We start from the raw sequence: 14,761 nt of genomic DNA, 5'->3' as shown, positions 1-14,761 counted from the left end.
TTCCAGCCCATTATAGAGGGTACATAGATGCTAGGGATGTGTTGCACTGGCTGCCAAACATGTAGGACGGAAGATGCCAACCCATCAACCACTTAGTGACATTTAGAGCGGTTCGTTTTGTATCTCAGTTCCTATGTCTGCGCAACCCATCAGAGGATGGGTCAGCTCCATCAGCGAAATATGTTCCTGATACTCAACGATCTTTTACTGACAAGAGGTATTCATGTCATAGAATGTTTGCCTGATAGAGTAAGGATTTGGTTCTCCCTCCTGCCACTTATGTGCCTTGCTCATGAACCAAAGCTCTTTGTATCCATCTTACCCGGAATGGCAAACCAACAACCAAAGTGGGCGACCCTTCCACTCCACCTCTAATAAATAGGTGATATACTCATGGGTCATTAAAGTCGTAGAGCCGTTAAAGGCGGCGAAAAGAGTGTCGAGTGATAGCTATTCTAAGACGGGCAGAAGGCTATCTTTATAGACATGTACCACGATGCCAAGCGGCAGCGATGCGCTTTCCCCGATTAGACACGCTATACCGCATCCCGTAATTCATCGTCACTGACAAATATGGAGTCTCTGTGGAGTTATGCTATGCAGAACTTATGCAAATTCTTAGTCATCCCGGCAGAATCGCACCGCCTGGAGATCGAGAAGCTCCAAGGCGAAAGACGAACAGCAAAGGAATCATTTTCGACTGCAGTTGTTTCTCTCCGATCCTCCATATCGTCTCTATCCATCCACCTGCTCATTCTCTCCCGCTATATATATATATACCGCCCAGTCCCGCGACCCTCTCCTGATCCCTCCTGAACCCGTGGGTGAGTCTCAACCTCGTATCCCAACATCATCATAAGTACACTCGGTGCTTTGGTCATTCCACCGCCATCCTTGGTCTTCTCTCCCTCATCCCTGTCCCTCCGTTCCCGTCCGCGCAAACTGGTCAGCACGGACAACTAAATCCCTGGGACCTGACCTCTGGATGACCCCATTGGCCCTATTTCCGCTGTCATTTCGCGTTTCCCCGTGGCGTTCCAGATGTGATAGCGACTGGATGAAGGCCTGTGCCTTTCCGCGCCGCATCTGGCGCATTCACTCGTTCATTCTACATGATGTTTGTCTTCTGTTCCTGCCCGTCTGAATGAACCCCCCTCCCCTCTTCTCTTCCACCTCACCTCTCTCTTTCCCTTTCATGTTCTCTTCCCACCATCTTCTTGCACCTCCGCCCCCAATTCTTCCTCCATTTCTCTCTTCAGTTCAGTTGACGGCCCCATTTGCAATGTCTCTACGCCGCTCGCTGCGGGCGCGCGCCCCGCGCGATGAACACCCACTGGATTCTAACCCCGTCGCCAGACTCTCTCCTCGACTGACTCGTGCGGTTGCCTCGACATCCGTGACGGTCGACCGATCCTCGTCCGGTTCCAGCGAGGATTTCAAACGATCGCTCTGTATCACCCTAAGAATGCCGGCCGGTAAGCTGCGCGAAGCCACCAGTGGCAGCACCCGGAGCGGGCGCCGCTCAGTCAACGTCTTCACCGATAATCCCATCGTCTCGGGGCCCCGCACCAGCCGACCCCGCAAGAGGTTGGTTGAAGTTAACACCAGTGAGGAAGAGGAAGACCTTGAAGATCAAGAGGAAGACGAAGTCGACGATGAGGACGCCCCCGGCGAAGATGACGACGAGGAGGACGACGACGTTGATGCCGACGGCGACCTCGACATGGATGATGCACCACCGCAGCCGCCGCCCAAGCGGGGAACCAAGGCTGTCGCGGCCAACGCGAAATCCGTAAAGAGCGTAGAGGCGAAGGAAATGGAGCTCGAGGAAGACGAAGAGGAAGAGGACGAGGAACTCTCGGAGCCGGACTTCGACGCGGAAGGCGAGCCCGATGAAGAAAGCGGCGTCGGCAATGTGAATGCCGGCGAGGAAGAGCTAGAGGACGACGACGCAGAACTTGACAGCGACGATGAGACGCCCACCCTCGACGAGAGTCGCATGACCAAGCGACAGCGAGGTTCGCTAGGGAATGATTTCCTGCAGCTTCCGATGGGTAAGTTGGATTAGGTTGACACGGCTGTCGTCGGTGGCTTGTTTCTGACGGCGAACTAGAACCCCAGGTGAAGAAACATCTTACGGCGGAGGAGCGCGCTATGCGTCGTGCCGAAATGGCCCGTCGGCGCAAGAACCTCAGTGAGAAGCGGAACGAGGAGGAAAAGGTGCTTACCACCCCTTTGTTTTGCTCGAATGATTGAATCTAACTGACCCGCTTAGATGGACACTATCAACCGGCTTCTGCGAAAGCAAGCGCCCAAGCGGCGTGGCCGCATTCCCGCCGCCGAAGCAGCTGAAAACGCCTCCGCGGACCAGGAGACGCAAGAAGTCGAACGACCGGACCCGGTTATGGTTAGATGGGTTACTGGCCGCGAGGGCAGCCGAGTCGGCGTCCCAGAGGAATGGGTCGGCACGCCGGCCGGACGAGTCTTTGGGGACGGGCCTTTGAAAAACACCAGGCCGACGAAGCTCGTGGAAGAGGTATGAGATCCGGCATATTGGACTGGCGTATAGGAACCGGGCGTATTCGGGCTATAAATTATGTAGGTTTAAGTGTATGCGGGAGGGCCTTCAGGTTCTGGTTGATATTAAATATGAGTTCATGACTCTGCCCTAAGCGGCGTTTACATCTGATAGGCACTATCCATAGCTCCGGTAGATTATGATGTACTCTGCAGATGAGTTCTGAAGGTATCCTTTCATCAAGCTGCCGCAAGCCGCAACTTACCCCGTGATGGGGTATCGCAGTCTGTAGCGATGCGTCACGTTCCCAGAGGTGACCAGAATGGATCTATTCGAGATGCAACCGCCGGCATGGGTCATGGCACTCCGAGCTCTGCAATGATGCGGCTGATTCTACCCAGCGGGACCTGAACATCCTCCGCAAAATCTTCCATTTAACCCAATCCCGTCCTAGTAAATCATTTGCTCTCTTGGCCTGCATCTGTCGGAGGTTTTTGCGCGACATCGGTGCCAGACGGAGCTTGCTGACCAGAAGCATGAGGGTGACCTCTACAACGTGCAACGCACATTAGCTGAGAAAATCCAACGATGCGACGGAGGCCGAATAGTCATACCGCAGACTCTGGTCCTTCTCGACCTGCAATTCCTTCAATGCCGGCTGAAAGGTATAGTACCCTGCGCGAGAAGCCGTTAGCCGGGTGCATCGCCACCCTGAGCGTGATCCGTACCGGTAAAAACGCCCATGCCAATGGCAATAAGAGCTGGAAACCAGTTGCGACTCATCCTGGCGAGCTATCGAGACAACTGAGCGAGGAGGTCAGTCGGATGCCCAGTGACGTTGAACGGCAAGAAGATCTGGTAGGCAGGCGGTCTCGCCCGGCATCGCCAAATTGCCGCCCACGAGCCAAAGGCGCGCGCCTTCCCCACATTTTCGACGCGTCTTCCGTCCTCGTTTCCCAAATCGACCACCCTCTACTCACTCCACCACCTCGTCAATCGTTATCGGTCGTTCATTTTCACGTGTCGACGTGCGCGCTCTCTCGATATACACGGAGTGATGGAGGTTTAGGGAGATGGCCCATCGCCTAAGACGCAAATGGAATCATGGCGGGAACGTGGCTTTGTACCGGACTCGGACGAGGAGGATGGGTTCGACAGCCAGGAGACGGTGAAGACCACCGATAATGTGGCTGATGAGGTCGCAGTAGCCGGCGATGTGGAGGATTTGCCAGCTTCAACGGATTCTTCTTCTGACGACGACGAGCTTGGGTCGGATACTCCGATCCAGCACCGCATACATGATCGGATAGGTGCCGTTCGCGAAAATACATCTGAGGGGCTCGCTGGAGACATTTCCTCGCCCCGAAGACAGGACCCTACAAGGACGGCTGATTTCTCCCAGACTTTGTCTGACGCCCACGATCCCAGTCCGCCGGCAACGCCTCAGGCAAAGCCGCAAAAGGATATCTGGGATATACCGACGTCTTCCCCTGACGAATTACAACTCGATTTTCTTCCCCCACGACAACGCACGGCCGCCGTCGAGACAGCGCAGCCTGACAGCCAACCGCCGCAGGAATATGGGCAGAACAATGGGCCAATAGACGATATATCATCACTATCGTCGCCGCTATCATCTATACACTCTTTGAGCTTGGACGAAACTGAGGAAGACGCTCAAGGCCGGCCTGCTCTGCCACTCCAGGACAACTTCGAAGACGTTCTAGCCCCTCTCGATCTCCCTGAAGAAGTCCTCCGCGAACTGTCTCAACCTGCACGACGGTCGCTAAGACAGCGCAATCCCATCCAACTACACCCCTACCTTCTCGAAGACGCCAAATACCGGCGTCTTATGCAACAGGGGGGGATAAAACCGGTGCGTATTGCCCAGTATCAAGCAGCGCTGCGAGCGGCGGCGGCAAACGCCAGCCAGAACGGGGAGTATGACGATGGCGTTGAACCGCCGTCGAGTAGCCCCGCTGTGAACCATCCCGGGTTACTGTCACCATCTTCTGTGGCCGCTCGCCGAGCTGCAGACGATGAACCACCAAATAACCGTCTCCGACGGCCAAACAGGAGGCCTTCTGAACTTCCAAGCTACTCACCAGGTGGGACCCGATATCGGGCACAGAAGAGACGCAAGGTCTCACGGCCGGTCGAGGACGATCAATTAGAGCAGCTTCGTCGAATGGTTATTCCGCAAGTGGTTATCGACACTTCCCCTTCTACTCGGATGGACAGTGATTCGGTATTCGATAACCCGCTGAGCCCATCCCGTTCCGGAAGCGTTTCGTCACCACAGCCTACGCACTCCAAAGAGTTCCGTTTCCCGCGTGGATTTTCACCCCCGCCATCGGCAGTCCCGGTCAAACGGATGACTACAGCCAGGCGGGGAAGCAACGACGACGAGGATGTAGATGCCATGGACTGGAGTGGCCCAATGGTCGACCAAGATGTTGGGGATGTGCAATCAATACATTCCCAATCCGAGCACAACTCTGACGAAGAACAAGGGAATGAAAGCGACGAGCAAGAGGAAGAGCAGAGCGGTGACGAAAACGCCGTTCAGGAGCTGCGGCGTAGAATCAAAGGCGTCCTTCCAGCATCGTGGCTCCGCCTAGATCAACAAAAACAGACAAGAGATCGGCTGAACTCCACGCAACGAAACCGAGACTCACGGCCGGAGAATACAAAGGGCGTTGCGCGCAAACTGAATAAGAGAAGCTCTACGAAGCCGTCAAGCCCGAAAGGACAGCTAACGTCGCTGAGGGAGTTGGCCGATGACAGCAGCGATGGGAGTGCCGACAATAATGCTGGTGTTGATTCACGGCAGGAACTCGCTAGGTTGGTAGGGTTCGACGATCCATTTATGGATGAGGATATGGGCGACGACATCCTCGAGGATAATCGCATCGATTACATGTTCCCTTCTCACCCTCGAGGCCCATCCGTGTCGCGGACCAAAAGGTCCACCACAAAGCAGTCAACTCAAGGCGGGAGTGATGTTCGGTTTACAGATGGCTTTAAACGGCCTCGTCACAAAAGACAGGCTAGACTCACGGACCCAATATATAGTACTCGAAGGGAGCCGCGGCGGTCGCATTCCCCGGCCATGCTGGGCATCCTAGATGCACCGGACGTAGCCTCCAAACCGCGAAAAGACCAACCGCAGTTCCTGAGAGTCGCTGCGCGTAACGCACGGTCTCGCCGCGATAGAGGAAGAAGAGGTCCCTCCCGGAAAGTTTTCCAACTCAGCTCGAGAGCGGACACGGAAGATGCCAATGCGTCGTTGCGCCAATGGCGAAGGGGCAAATTGCGACAAACAAGGCTGTCCGGGTACCAAACGAAACTTCAAGAACGACAACCCCTAGTGGACCGCCCTTCGAATCAGAAAGAGACGCTCGGTAGTCTTGTTGCTCGCGAGATCAGCAAAACCTCTAGAACGCAGGATGGATCTACGACTCGCCCTCAAGAGGATCGTGATGCGAACACCAGGCTAGGACCAGAGACTTCTGTCCCAACTTCAGTACCAGGGAACTCTGTTTCTGCAGCCAACCCCACTGGATCTTATAGGCAAGGTCATAACTGGATCGTGCGCAGGGACGTTTCCATATCGTCTCTCAAGAGAAATGCTCATCGGCCGGCTGTTTCCGATCTCGTGGGCGGTACTCACACGACAGGCTTTCAGAAATCACTTTCAACGCTGAACCGCGGTCATAGAAACAGAAGACTGTCAAAGTCTCGTGACGGCAATGTGCTTTTGGATCGTTTTCTCAACCCGTCCACGCAGACCAAGTCGCATAACACCCGTTTAGCGAATGATGCCCCCGTGTTGACACAATCAGATGACATGCTGCCCACTGCACGTTATCAAATACGTCGTCCCCAGATCAGAAAGCGCCCACCAAGACGCATCGACTTGGATGCGCCCGAGCGGCAGGAGACAATAGCGCCCTCATTCTTGGAAGACGAACCATTTAATTTGGTAGATGAAGATGCTCCATCCCTCGCCCGGTATGGTAAAGGATTGAGTGGTTACCGCCGTTCGTATACGATAGATTTCAACATAACTCCTCTGCAGCCGGGGACGTTCTACCATGAATCTACCTTTATTGGAAGTGGGGAGTTCTCTCGCTCTCTTGCCCTAGGGAAACGCGACCTTGATCGCTCTGCCACTATCTTTCAGCTTCGTGTGGGAACCATGAGCTTCCGTTGGGGCTCGTGGAATGACACCGTTTCCTCAGAACTCGGTATCGCATTCAATACAATGTTGGAGGAGATCGAAAGAAGCCATGTGTCCGCCGAGGAACCGACCGAATCAACGACCCAGGAGACTTGCGCTCTATATAGGTCGCTGCTGAAGTATTGTAGCGATAGTATTGGTTTCATCGATCCAGTTGACCGAATTGGCTTTATCAGAAGAGCACATGGCCTTGCTTCTCGGGTGAACGATACCCTCGCAGCATTGTCACGGGTACACAAAACCCAGGCTGGATTGCTCACAAGGATTTCTGCATATAACCTCGTGTTTGCGAATCAAGCATATCAAGTGTCCTGTCATGACATTGTCACCGAAGCTATTAGAAAGGAAGCAATCGAGCTTGTCCAGGGCACTGCTAGACAGGTTGGGACGCTACTTTCAGACGCAGCGGCCCAGACTGATATTCGCAAACTCCTTAATGAGAATAAATCTCAAGAGAAACGGGATGCTGGAATACGCGAAGATCACCCGGCTGTTGATGCCTATGTCATTGCTTACCACGTTCTACAGCCTGCCGAAATCTTCAAGGGCTCGTTCGAGATGGTTTGTTCTGAGGCATGCTCTATTTCAGATGTGTCGGACAAGGGGAATCCCAGGAATATAAGTTGGCTGGAAGATAGGTGGTATCAAATGTTTACGATGCTGCCGTTAAATGAAATTGACGCCTCTGGCATTTCTCGGATCGGGTCCCGGTTCAGGATAACTCCAGATAGTTGGACAATCCCTGAATGTCTGGCACGCCCTGTCTTGGACAGTTACGACCCGAAGTCAGCCACACCGATTTCGTACAACAATTACTGTCGAGCGTTATTTCACAGATGCTTTCATCTCATAAATGCATGGGGGTGGCGTGATTGCAAGCGAATCCTCGATACGCTTTACGATTTCTTTGCCAAAAACACCTTGTACAACTTGGAGCACGAGGAAAGTTTTGGATCTCCGTCGTTCCTTGATGAGCTCGACCGGAGCCCCTCATTGGATATCAAACTGGGCGAGCCGTGTTTCCATGTGCTACTCAAAATCATCGCCAGCGGTCTCAGGTTCTTAGCCCAAAGATACGATAAAAAGAAGATCCGCAATTTCGGCTGGCGCTTGCTACCCAACCACGGGCGAGTTTATCCAAAGGAAAAGCCCCTTCAACAGACGGACTTGGCAGCCTTAAGAAACCATCATGATCTACTTTGCACGTTGTATTTCGCGGTGCCAGACGGATGTCGCCCTCGTCTGGAGGCGATAAAGAACCTCGTTGATCCGGCTAGCTCCCACCGTGAAACCTGCAACATCAGTCTCAGGTCATGGATTAGACTTGTGCGGTTCAAGCTCTCGACCAATGAGGACGTGTCAGGGCTTGAGCAATTTGCTGACTGGCATGCATACTTTGTTAACGAGCTGTTAAAACAGCATGGTCTTGCCCGGAGAGAAATCGAAGCACAGAATACAGGAGGAAACCAGTTCTCCCACCAGCTTATCGAACGGACGATCTCAGAGAATCAACGTCATATCGAGTCCTTACTCAAGTTTGCCCTTACCGGCCTGCAGAGTGCCATCAAGTCCGCACCGATGGTGCAGCATGCCGAGAAGCTCGCTCACAAAGCGGCCCTTGCTGCCGTGCTGGGGCTTTTCAATCCTCGGGTGTCTCGTGTGAATACTACTGTATCTGAAGCGCTACAAGTGATTCTCGCATATCTGGAAAAGTGCAATTATCTTTCTACTATGGCACCCACCAATCAGCCTGTGGAAGAGGACAGCCAGGAGTATGGAGATTGGACTGCCATTGAAGCACTATACGGGAACGAAATGTCCACGGCTCCGCCTCCAGGAATTGAGCTTGTGGAGAAGGTCTTCCATCCGGAGGTATCTCGTCTCATGTCAAATTGTTTTGGCGAGGATTACTGCCCCGAAGATGCGATGCTTCTGAATGTCGTGGAGTGTTGGGCTTCTATTGCGCATACACTCGTTAAGCACAAACTGCGACACTGGGATAGCTATTTGAGTCCGTACAACAGTGATTCTTGGGCTGCACTCCGGTCCACAACCCAGACCAGAAAATATACTCCAAAGTTCCTGGCCAGCTGTGTCGAGAAAGACACTAGTTTCGTCGCAGAGTGTCGGGTTCATGTCTACAGCATTTGGATGTCAAGTTTGATGGAGCGGTCGTCAATGCTTAAGTTCCAGCACAGCCTCACTGAGGCTTTACTGAACGGTGATACCGATAATCCTATGCTGCAGAATCTGCCATTCTATCGTGATCCCATTGATGGACAGTACTCTGTAACCCTCGAAGAAATTAGCCAGCGCAGGCTATCCTTGATATCAAGTGTTCTGTCCAATATGTGCTCCCATGTACTTCAACTCGAAGACATGGATAGCCGTGATCTTTCCAGTACAAAACAAGAGTATCGAGAGCTGGTTCAAAGGATGATGTTGTCCATGAAGGCGAACTACCAGGAATTAGGCAGCGGCACTGCAGTAGCCCAGAGCGACTATGTGGATTTTGTCCATCGTGTTGTGGGATTCTTGCAGCAATATACCCGGGATATCTGTCCGGTTGACCATTTTTTCACGGACCCCAGTTCCTTCCCTCTCCCTCTCGACGATCCAACATACATTGTTGCCCGAGTGAAGAGCTACGAGCCCAAGCTGTCATCTGGGAAGTCCGCGAAGGCCCTCATTGTTTTTATTCAATCTGCGTCCGAACGAGCGGCTATCGATCGCCGGCAAACCTACTTCGTCGAGCAGCTACACGCTTCAATGGAAGAAGCCTATGAGTCTGGGGATGCGCATCGGCCTACTCTGCGTGCCTTTCTGTTCCAATCCGCCTTCCCAGCTTACCTCGAGGTAGCACTAAGCAGCCCAGCGGGATGGATTCTTAGCCGGCCCATAATCGAAACAATATCCCTGACATCCAGAGAGCTCCTCTTTAACATGGATGCTACAGATCCACGCTGTGTCTCGTCCCTCGTGGAGATCTTCAGCTCGATATTCCGCTCGTCATACCACGCTTTGATGACTGTCGTTGACAACATTGACCTGCTCAAGGAACCTCCTGTTGTGCTTATCGTCTCCTCCATGATCGAGATGATCACGTCCGCTTTACGCGTGGTAGACTATATAGACCGAGCCACAGCCGCAGGCGGCACGCTTGTCTCCCAGGTGCATGTTTTTCGACAAATCTTCCTATTCATTGCCTCCCACATCCACGGATGTCCTCTATCAGATTTCACAGCGTCCACCGAGGTCTTCACGAACGAACTTCCGGCTGCCTCCAAAACTTCTTCGGTCTTCCGGGTAATCGGTCAATCGGCCACTCGCGAGCTCCAGGCTTATATCAACGAGAGCTGGTCTCGTCACCAAGGAAAATATTACTTTACGAGACGTGGCTGCCACCAGCCGCAAGAAGTGCAGATGGAGCCCTCCATCGCTGCCAGACTTCAAAACGGTCTCGCCGGTTTTGATGATGCCACTGATATGTTCCTGGAGACGTTGGAAGCTTTGGATATGTTTGGAGATGGAGGTTAGCACAGTGCTGGCTTATAGTTGAGCGTTTGGTGCATAGGTGTGGCGTTAGGTTCTGCATCTGGAATAGATAGAGAGATATGATGTGACTCGGACAAAAGAATGATTTGACATCCAGGTAGTAATGAGAATGCCTTATGTCTACGGATCCATCAGTCAGTGCTGGAAGTCGCTAGTTGTAGAGATGAACGCTCATTCGGTACCCGGGGATATATGCCTGCATCTGGTAGGGAGATAAACAAAAAGTGCAATACATGTAAATAACTCTCCTTTCATGTGGCATATTGAGCAGAGGCTAACAAGCCCAGCCATTGATCAGCCTCGGAGTCTGCCTGCCAAGTGACACTTCACCTCCCTCCAAGAAGTACTATACTTCCTTGGGCTGGTGAACTGCAGATCCATGATCTGACTGTCAGAGCCTCATGGCCCAACTTAGCCATAAGAAAAATATTTCAACTGCTTGAAATACCCGAGTTCTCTACACTCATGACCACGGAAAGACTAGCAGGTATGAAGTCAGGTAGGGATAGTAACAAGGTGTCTAGCTCAGAACACTCCCCACGGCAAGCTTCAACGCCGGTAGAGAGGGCTTCCCCTCTTGCAGAAGAACAACGGCCCTCTCCTATAGAGCCACAAGCCTTTCCTATAGAACAACGGATTTCTCCTATCTCTCCCATCTCTCCTACAGAGCAACAACACTCTCCTGCAGAGCAACAATAGTCTCCTGCAGAGCAAAGACCTTCTCCTGTTCCGTCCCCCATCGAGGATACAGTCCCATACCAGGAAAAAGCTGCAGACAGCAAGCCACGTCCCGTCCCTCCAATCCTAGACTACTGGTGGGGATGGGATATACTTGGGCTCACCCTGGCACTCGCGGTTCTTATCGCTATCATCGTCATCCTCCGCGTGTACGATGGCAAGCAACAACCTAGCTGGAGGTGGATTTCACTCAACACACTCCTGTCTTGGTTGAGTACCGTTGGGAAGGGCTGCATTGCCTTGCCTCTCAGCACTGGCCTGTCGCAGCTCAAGTGGGTGTGGTTTGCGCAGAAAAAGCGCCCGATGTCAGACCTGAGAGTTTTTGATAACGCCAGTAGAGGCATCTATGGAAGTGCAGAGTTGCTGTGGGCGTTGAGGATGCGGTAAGCTTTCATACAATGGTCGTTGTGCATCTGCTAACCGTATGCTAAGTCATTTTGCGGTCTTTGGGGCCATCGCGGTGCTTCTCGCCATTGGGTTTGAACCATTCGTTCAGAATCTGGTGCACTACTCATCTGATCTTGTCGTGGATACGTCGAAAATCTCTCGCCTAGCGAATGCCACCAATTATAGTGGCCTTGGACCGCTGCAATCCGGCGCAGTCAGTACGTTTTCATCCCACCCGTTCCCTCGGCGAAGCATTAACATCAACAGACTACTATATTGAGCCGACCCTCAAAGGGAACATATACAACTCCATCTTCAGTACCGATCCAGGGAGACCATGGACCATCCCACAGCATATGTGCCCGACAGGCAACTGCACCTGGGACCCTGTTGCCTCCCTTGCAGTGCGCGCTCTTTGCGCAAACGTTACATCCTCCATCGAGGAAAGCTGCGAAGCCCTTAACGATGGCGATGCTCCATATAATAACTGCACGGTCTCGCTTCCCAATGGGACATCGGCGTATTACGCCAGTGGCTACCATACGGAAGCAATTGCCTTGCAAGTCCAGCCCGTTGATCATCCCATTGTATACACCAACGCCACCTTACCCGTCATCCAGCGCATCGAAGCGGTAGTCGCAAGCTCAGAAGACGGGTGGACTGTAGCCCAAGAAGTCCGCGACAATCCTATATATGTCGCGACGGAATGCTCCCTGGAGCCCATCGTCCGCAGTATCAAGGCGTCCGTTAATAGCTCCGTCTACCATGAAACGGTTCTGGCAGAGTGGAGCAACGTGGAGGTGTGGTATGACCGCCCCCTCGTCCCGGACTGGAACGAAAGCCTAGGTGTGTATCCAGGCCAGAACTTCACCTTGTCCTCAAAAAGCCAGGCTACGATAACGCAATTCATGAAGTCACTCTTCTCTGGCAACGCGTACGCCAGCACTCTGAACCTCGAATTCAGCACAATCGGACTAGAGTTACACGCGACGCCTGATGTCATGGAGGCCTTTATGTATGGAAACATCACGGGCTGCGCGGATATTGAGCGTGACCGTTTTGGCTGCGCCATGAGGAATGTCGCAGATGCCATGTCCAAGTCATTCCGTGATCAGGCATATGTAAACGCGGAGACGGACATGCTCGCAGGCCATACGCAGGTGAATGCCACCATCGTCCATATCCACTGGCAGTGGTTGACGCTGCCATTACTTGTTTGGCTGCTGAGTGCTGTGACTTGGCTGGGCACGGAGTGGAAGACGCGTCGCGGGAAATTACAGAAGTGGAGTGATAACCCGCTTCCATTACTGTTTCTCTATCGGAGTGTGGAGGAGAGTGAGACGGACGAAGTGCAGGGGGTATCTGGCCAGGCGTATGAGCGGCGGGCGAAGAGCATTCATGTGCAGTTGTATACAAATGAAGAACAGGCAGTGTTTGTGAAATAGATGCCATAGTCCTGGAATAATATTACCCTAAGCATATACTGCATCAACATTCGATACCTGAAAAGACAAAGGAATATTCATCAGTCTCCAATGCATACAGTTCTGATCAGCCCCAATGGCTACAAATGCAGCATAACTCATACATCGTGATCCCAGCCCCTGCAACAGATGCATAAAACGTAAACCAATGCATAAAGACAGAGTCAACACTCAATCTGGGGGCATACAAACTCCGAAACCTTAAATTAGTAGAACACCACCATATGCTACCGGCGCTCCGGATGCACAGCATTCGCGGAACCGGCGACAACACTGCTCCCGCCCTCGACCTGGCCATCAGGATGCTCCTGGTTCTGATTACTGCTGTGGCTAGAGCCACGTCGATGGAAGGGATGCGTGTGGAATCCCGAGAAATTGAACACCTTCCGCACGGCGCTCGCAACGCCCGACCTTCGCTTCGACTCAGGCGACGACGGCGGCTTGTCCACCGCGGCGTCGTCGACCCGGGGCACCGTCGCATCATCCGCCAGCACAATGTTCGTCGTCGCCGGTTTGGGCGGCCACTGTCCGTCGGACTTCCAGCCTTGCACCATCGCCTTGGTCACGTCGGCCAAATTGATGGGCACTGTCGGCGTCAGGCCCTGGATCACCACCTTAGAGTAGATAGACGGGTACATGGCCGGGTTAATCGAAGCGCGGATGGGGTTCGTGGACGGGATGAGTGACGAAACGACGGGGATGAGCGGGTCTTCGGATTCGCCTGGTTTGTGGTGAACGGACGAGGCCATGGCGGTAGCTGCGGCCGTCGCGGGGGCGGGCGCCGGCGTGGCACCAGTGACGGTTCCCGGCGTCGAGCCGGTCAGTTTCTGCGTTGGATCCGGCTCAGTGATGGCAGTCTCCGTGGACGCCTTGGGCTTGTTCTCGAGGTCGACGGAGCGGTCCTCCGCCTCGCGGTCCGGCAGGGACTGCGCATCCTGCTCCGCGATGTTGAGGCAGGTGTCCGCCTTCGCAGCGAGGTTCGACGACTCCCCACTGCGAGACAGCGGTCGTGATGACGTCGACCCGGAAAACGTATCCTGACTCCCGTACTCGACCCGGGGGGTCGTCGTCATTGCCTCCGCATCCGCACCGCTACCTCCTTCGACAGTCGACACAGCGGCAGCACTCTCCCCGCGGGGATGATCGCGACGCGTGCGAGCCCCAGACCACGCATCACGGCGCTCCACCCACGTCCGCAAACCCTCGTTCCAGCTCATTTCCTCTTCCATCTGCCGGCGGCGTTTGCGCCGGCGCTCGGCGCGCCCCCCGGAGGCGGGGAACACAGGACTAGACGGCTGCGAGGACGAATCGTCGTAGGCGGTTGGCTCGCGGCCCGTCGTGGGACTGGCAATGGCGGGCGAAGTTTGGGGTTCCAGCTCGGACCCCGAGCTATCGTATTCGCGGAGACGCCATTCTACGACCTCGTGGTCTGGGTCACGGGGGGAGCATCGGGCTGGGAGGCCGGAGTCGGTGGACGGTTCAAAGGTCCAGTCATTGCGAATGATCTCAAGCACGTAGCGTTTGGCCTCGCGGATGGCGGCGTTGCGAGTATCGGTGGTCATGGTGGTCAGGTGTGCGTGTATGGTGAGAGGGGTAAGGTAGCATGCAGGTCGTGTGAGCTATACAGCGAGAGGGAGTGCGTGGAGGGCACGGAGGAAAAGCAGGGGACTTTTAAAAGAACGAAGCCCTCTCTTCCTCGGATTGACTGAAGATGGAGGAGACAGGGGCGTGAGAGAGAGAGGGAGAGGCGAGAGAGATGAGGTGGATGAGGAGGTGGCGGCGGGGAAAGAAAGACGCGGAGCTTTTTTTTCGTCGATGTCATCGCGGAGGTGCCAG

At 53.9% G+C, this 14,761-nt stretch overlaps 4 protein-coding genes across 4 annotated transcripts; 2 read left to right on the top strand and 2 right to left on the bottom strand.

Annotated features, from left to right (window-relative positions):
* The first annotated feature begins 1,222 nt into the window (after window positions 1-1,222).
* On the top strand, window positions 1,223-2,662 carry BDV59DRAFT_178581 (PAPA-1-like domain-containing protein). Its single transcript, XM_073689793.1, has 3 exons — window positions 1,223-2,054; window positions 2,114-2,220; window positions 2,276-2,662. The coding sequence occupies exons 1-3, from the start codon at window positions 1,283-1,285 to the stop codon at window positions 2,540-2,542; spliced, it is 1,146 nt and encodes a 381-aa protein (XP_073547933.1). The 5' UTR covers window positions 1,223-1,282; the 3' UTR covers window positions 2,543-2,662.
* Window positions 2,663-2,976: 314 nt separating this feature from the next.
* BDV59DRAFT_202141 (uncharacterized protein) lies at window positions 2,977-3,301 on the bottom strand (the record flags this gene model as incomplete). Its single annotated transcript, XM_073693973.1, has 3 exons — window positions 2,977-3,067; window positions 3,133-3,193; window positions 3,247-3,301. The coding sequence occupies 3 exons, from the start codon at window positions 3,299-3,301 to the stop codon at window positions 2,977-2,979; spliced, it is 207 nt and encodes a 68-aa protein (XP_073547932.1).
* A 313-nt stretch (window positions 3,302-3,614) lies between these two features.
* Window positions 3,615-12,886, top strand: BDV59DRAFT_202140 (uncharacterized protein; the record flags this gene model as incomplete). Its single annotated transcript, XM_073693972.1, has 4 exons — window positions 3,615-10,293; window positions 11,026-11,437; window positions 11,487-11,659; window positions 11,709-12,886. 4 exons carry the CDS (start codon window positions 3,615-3,617, stop codon window positions 12,884-12,886), a joined length of 8,442 nt encoding a protein of 2,813 aa, XP_073547931.1.
* BDV59DRAFT_178576 (DUF4050 domain-containing protein) lies at window positions 12,867-14,759 on the bottom strand. The gene has a single exon (XM_073689792.1). The coding sequence runs from the start codon at window positions 14,485-14,487 to the stop codon at window positions 13,153-13,155; it is 1,335 nt and encodes a 444-aa protein (XP_073547930.1). The 5' UTR covers window positions 14,488-14,759; the 3' UTR covers window positions 12,867-13,152.
* Between the last annotated feature and the right edge of the window lie 2 nt (window positions 14,760-14,761).

The sequence above is a fragment of the Aspergillus ambiguus genome (genome assembly GCF_047715705.1).
Source record: "Aspergillus ambiguus strain CBS 117.58 unplaced genomic scaffold BDV59scaffold_16, whole genome shotgun sequence".
NCBI lineage: Eukaryota > Fungi > Ascomycota > Eurotiomycetes > Eurotiales > Aspergillaceae > Aspergillus > Aspergillus ambiguus.
Note: the sequence above shows the minus strand (reverse complement) of the source record. Positions and strands in the feature narration are given on the sequence as shown.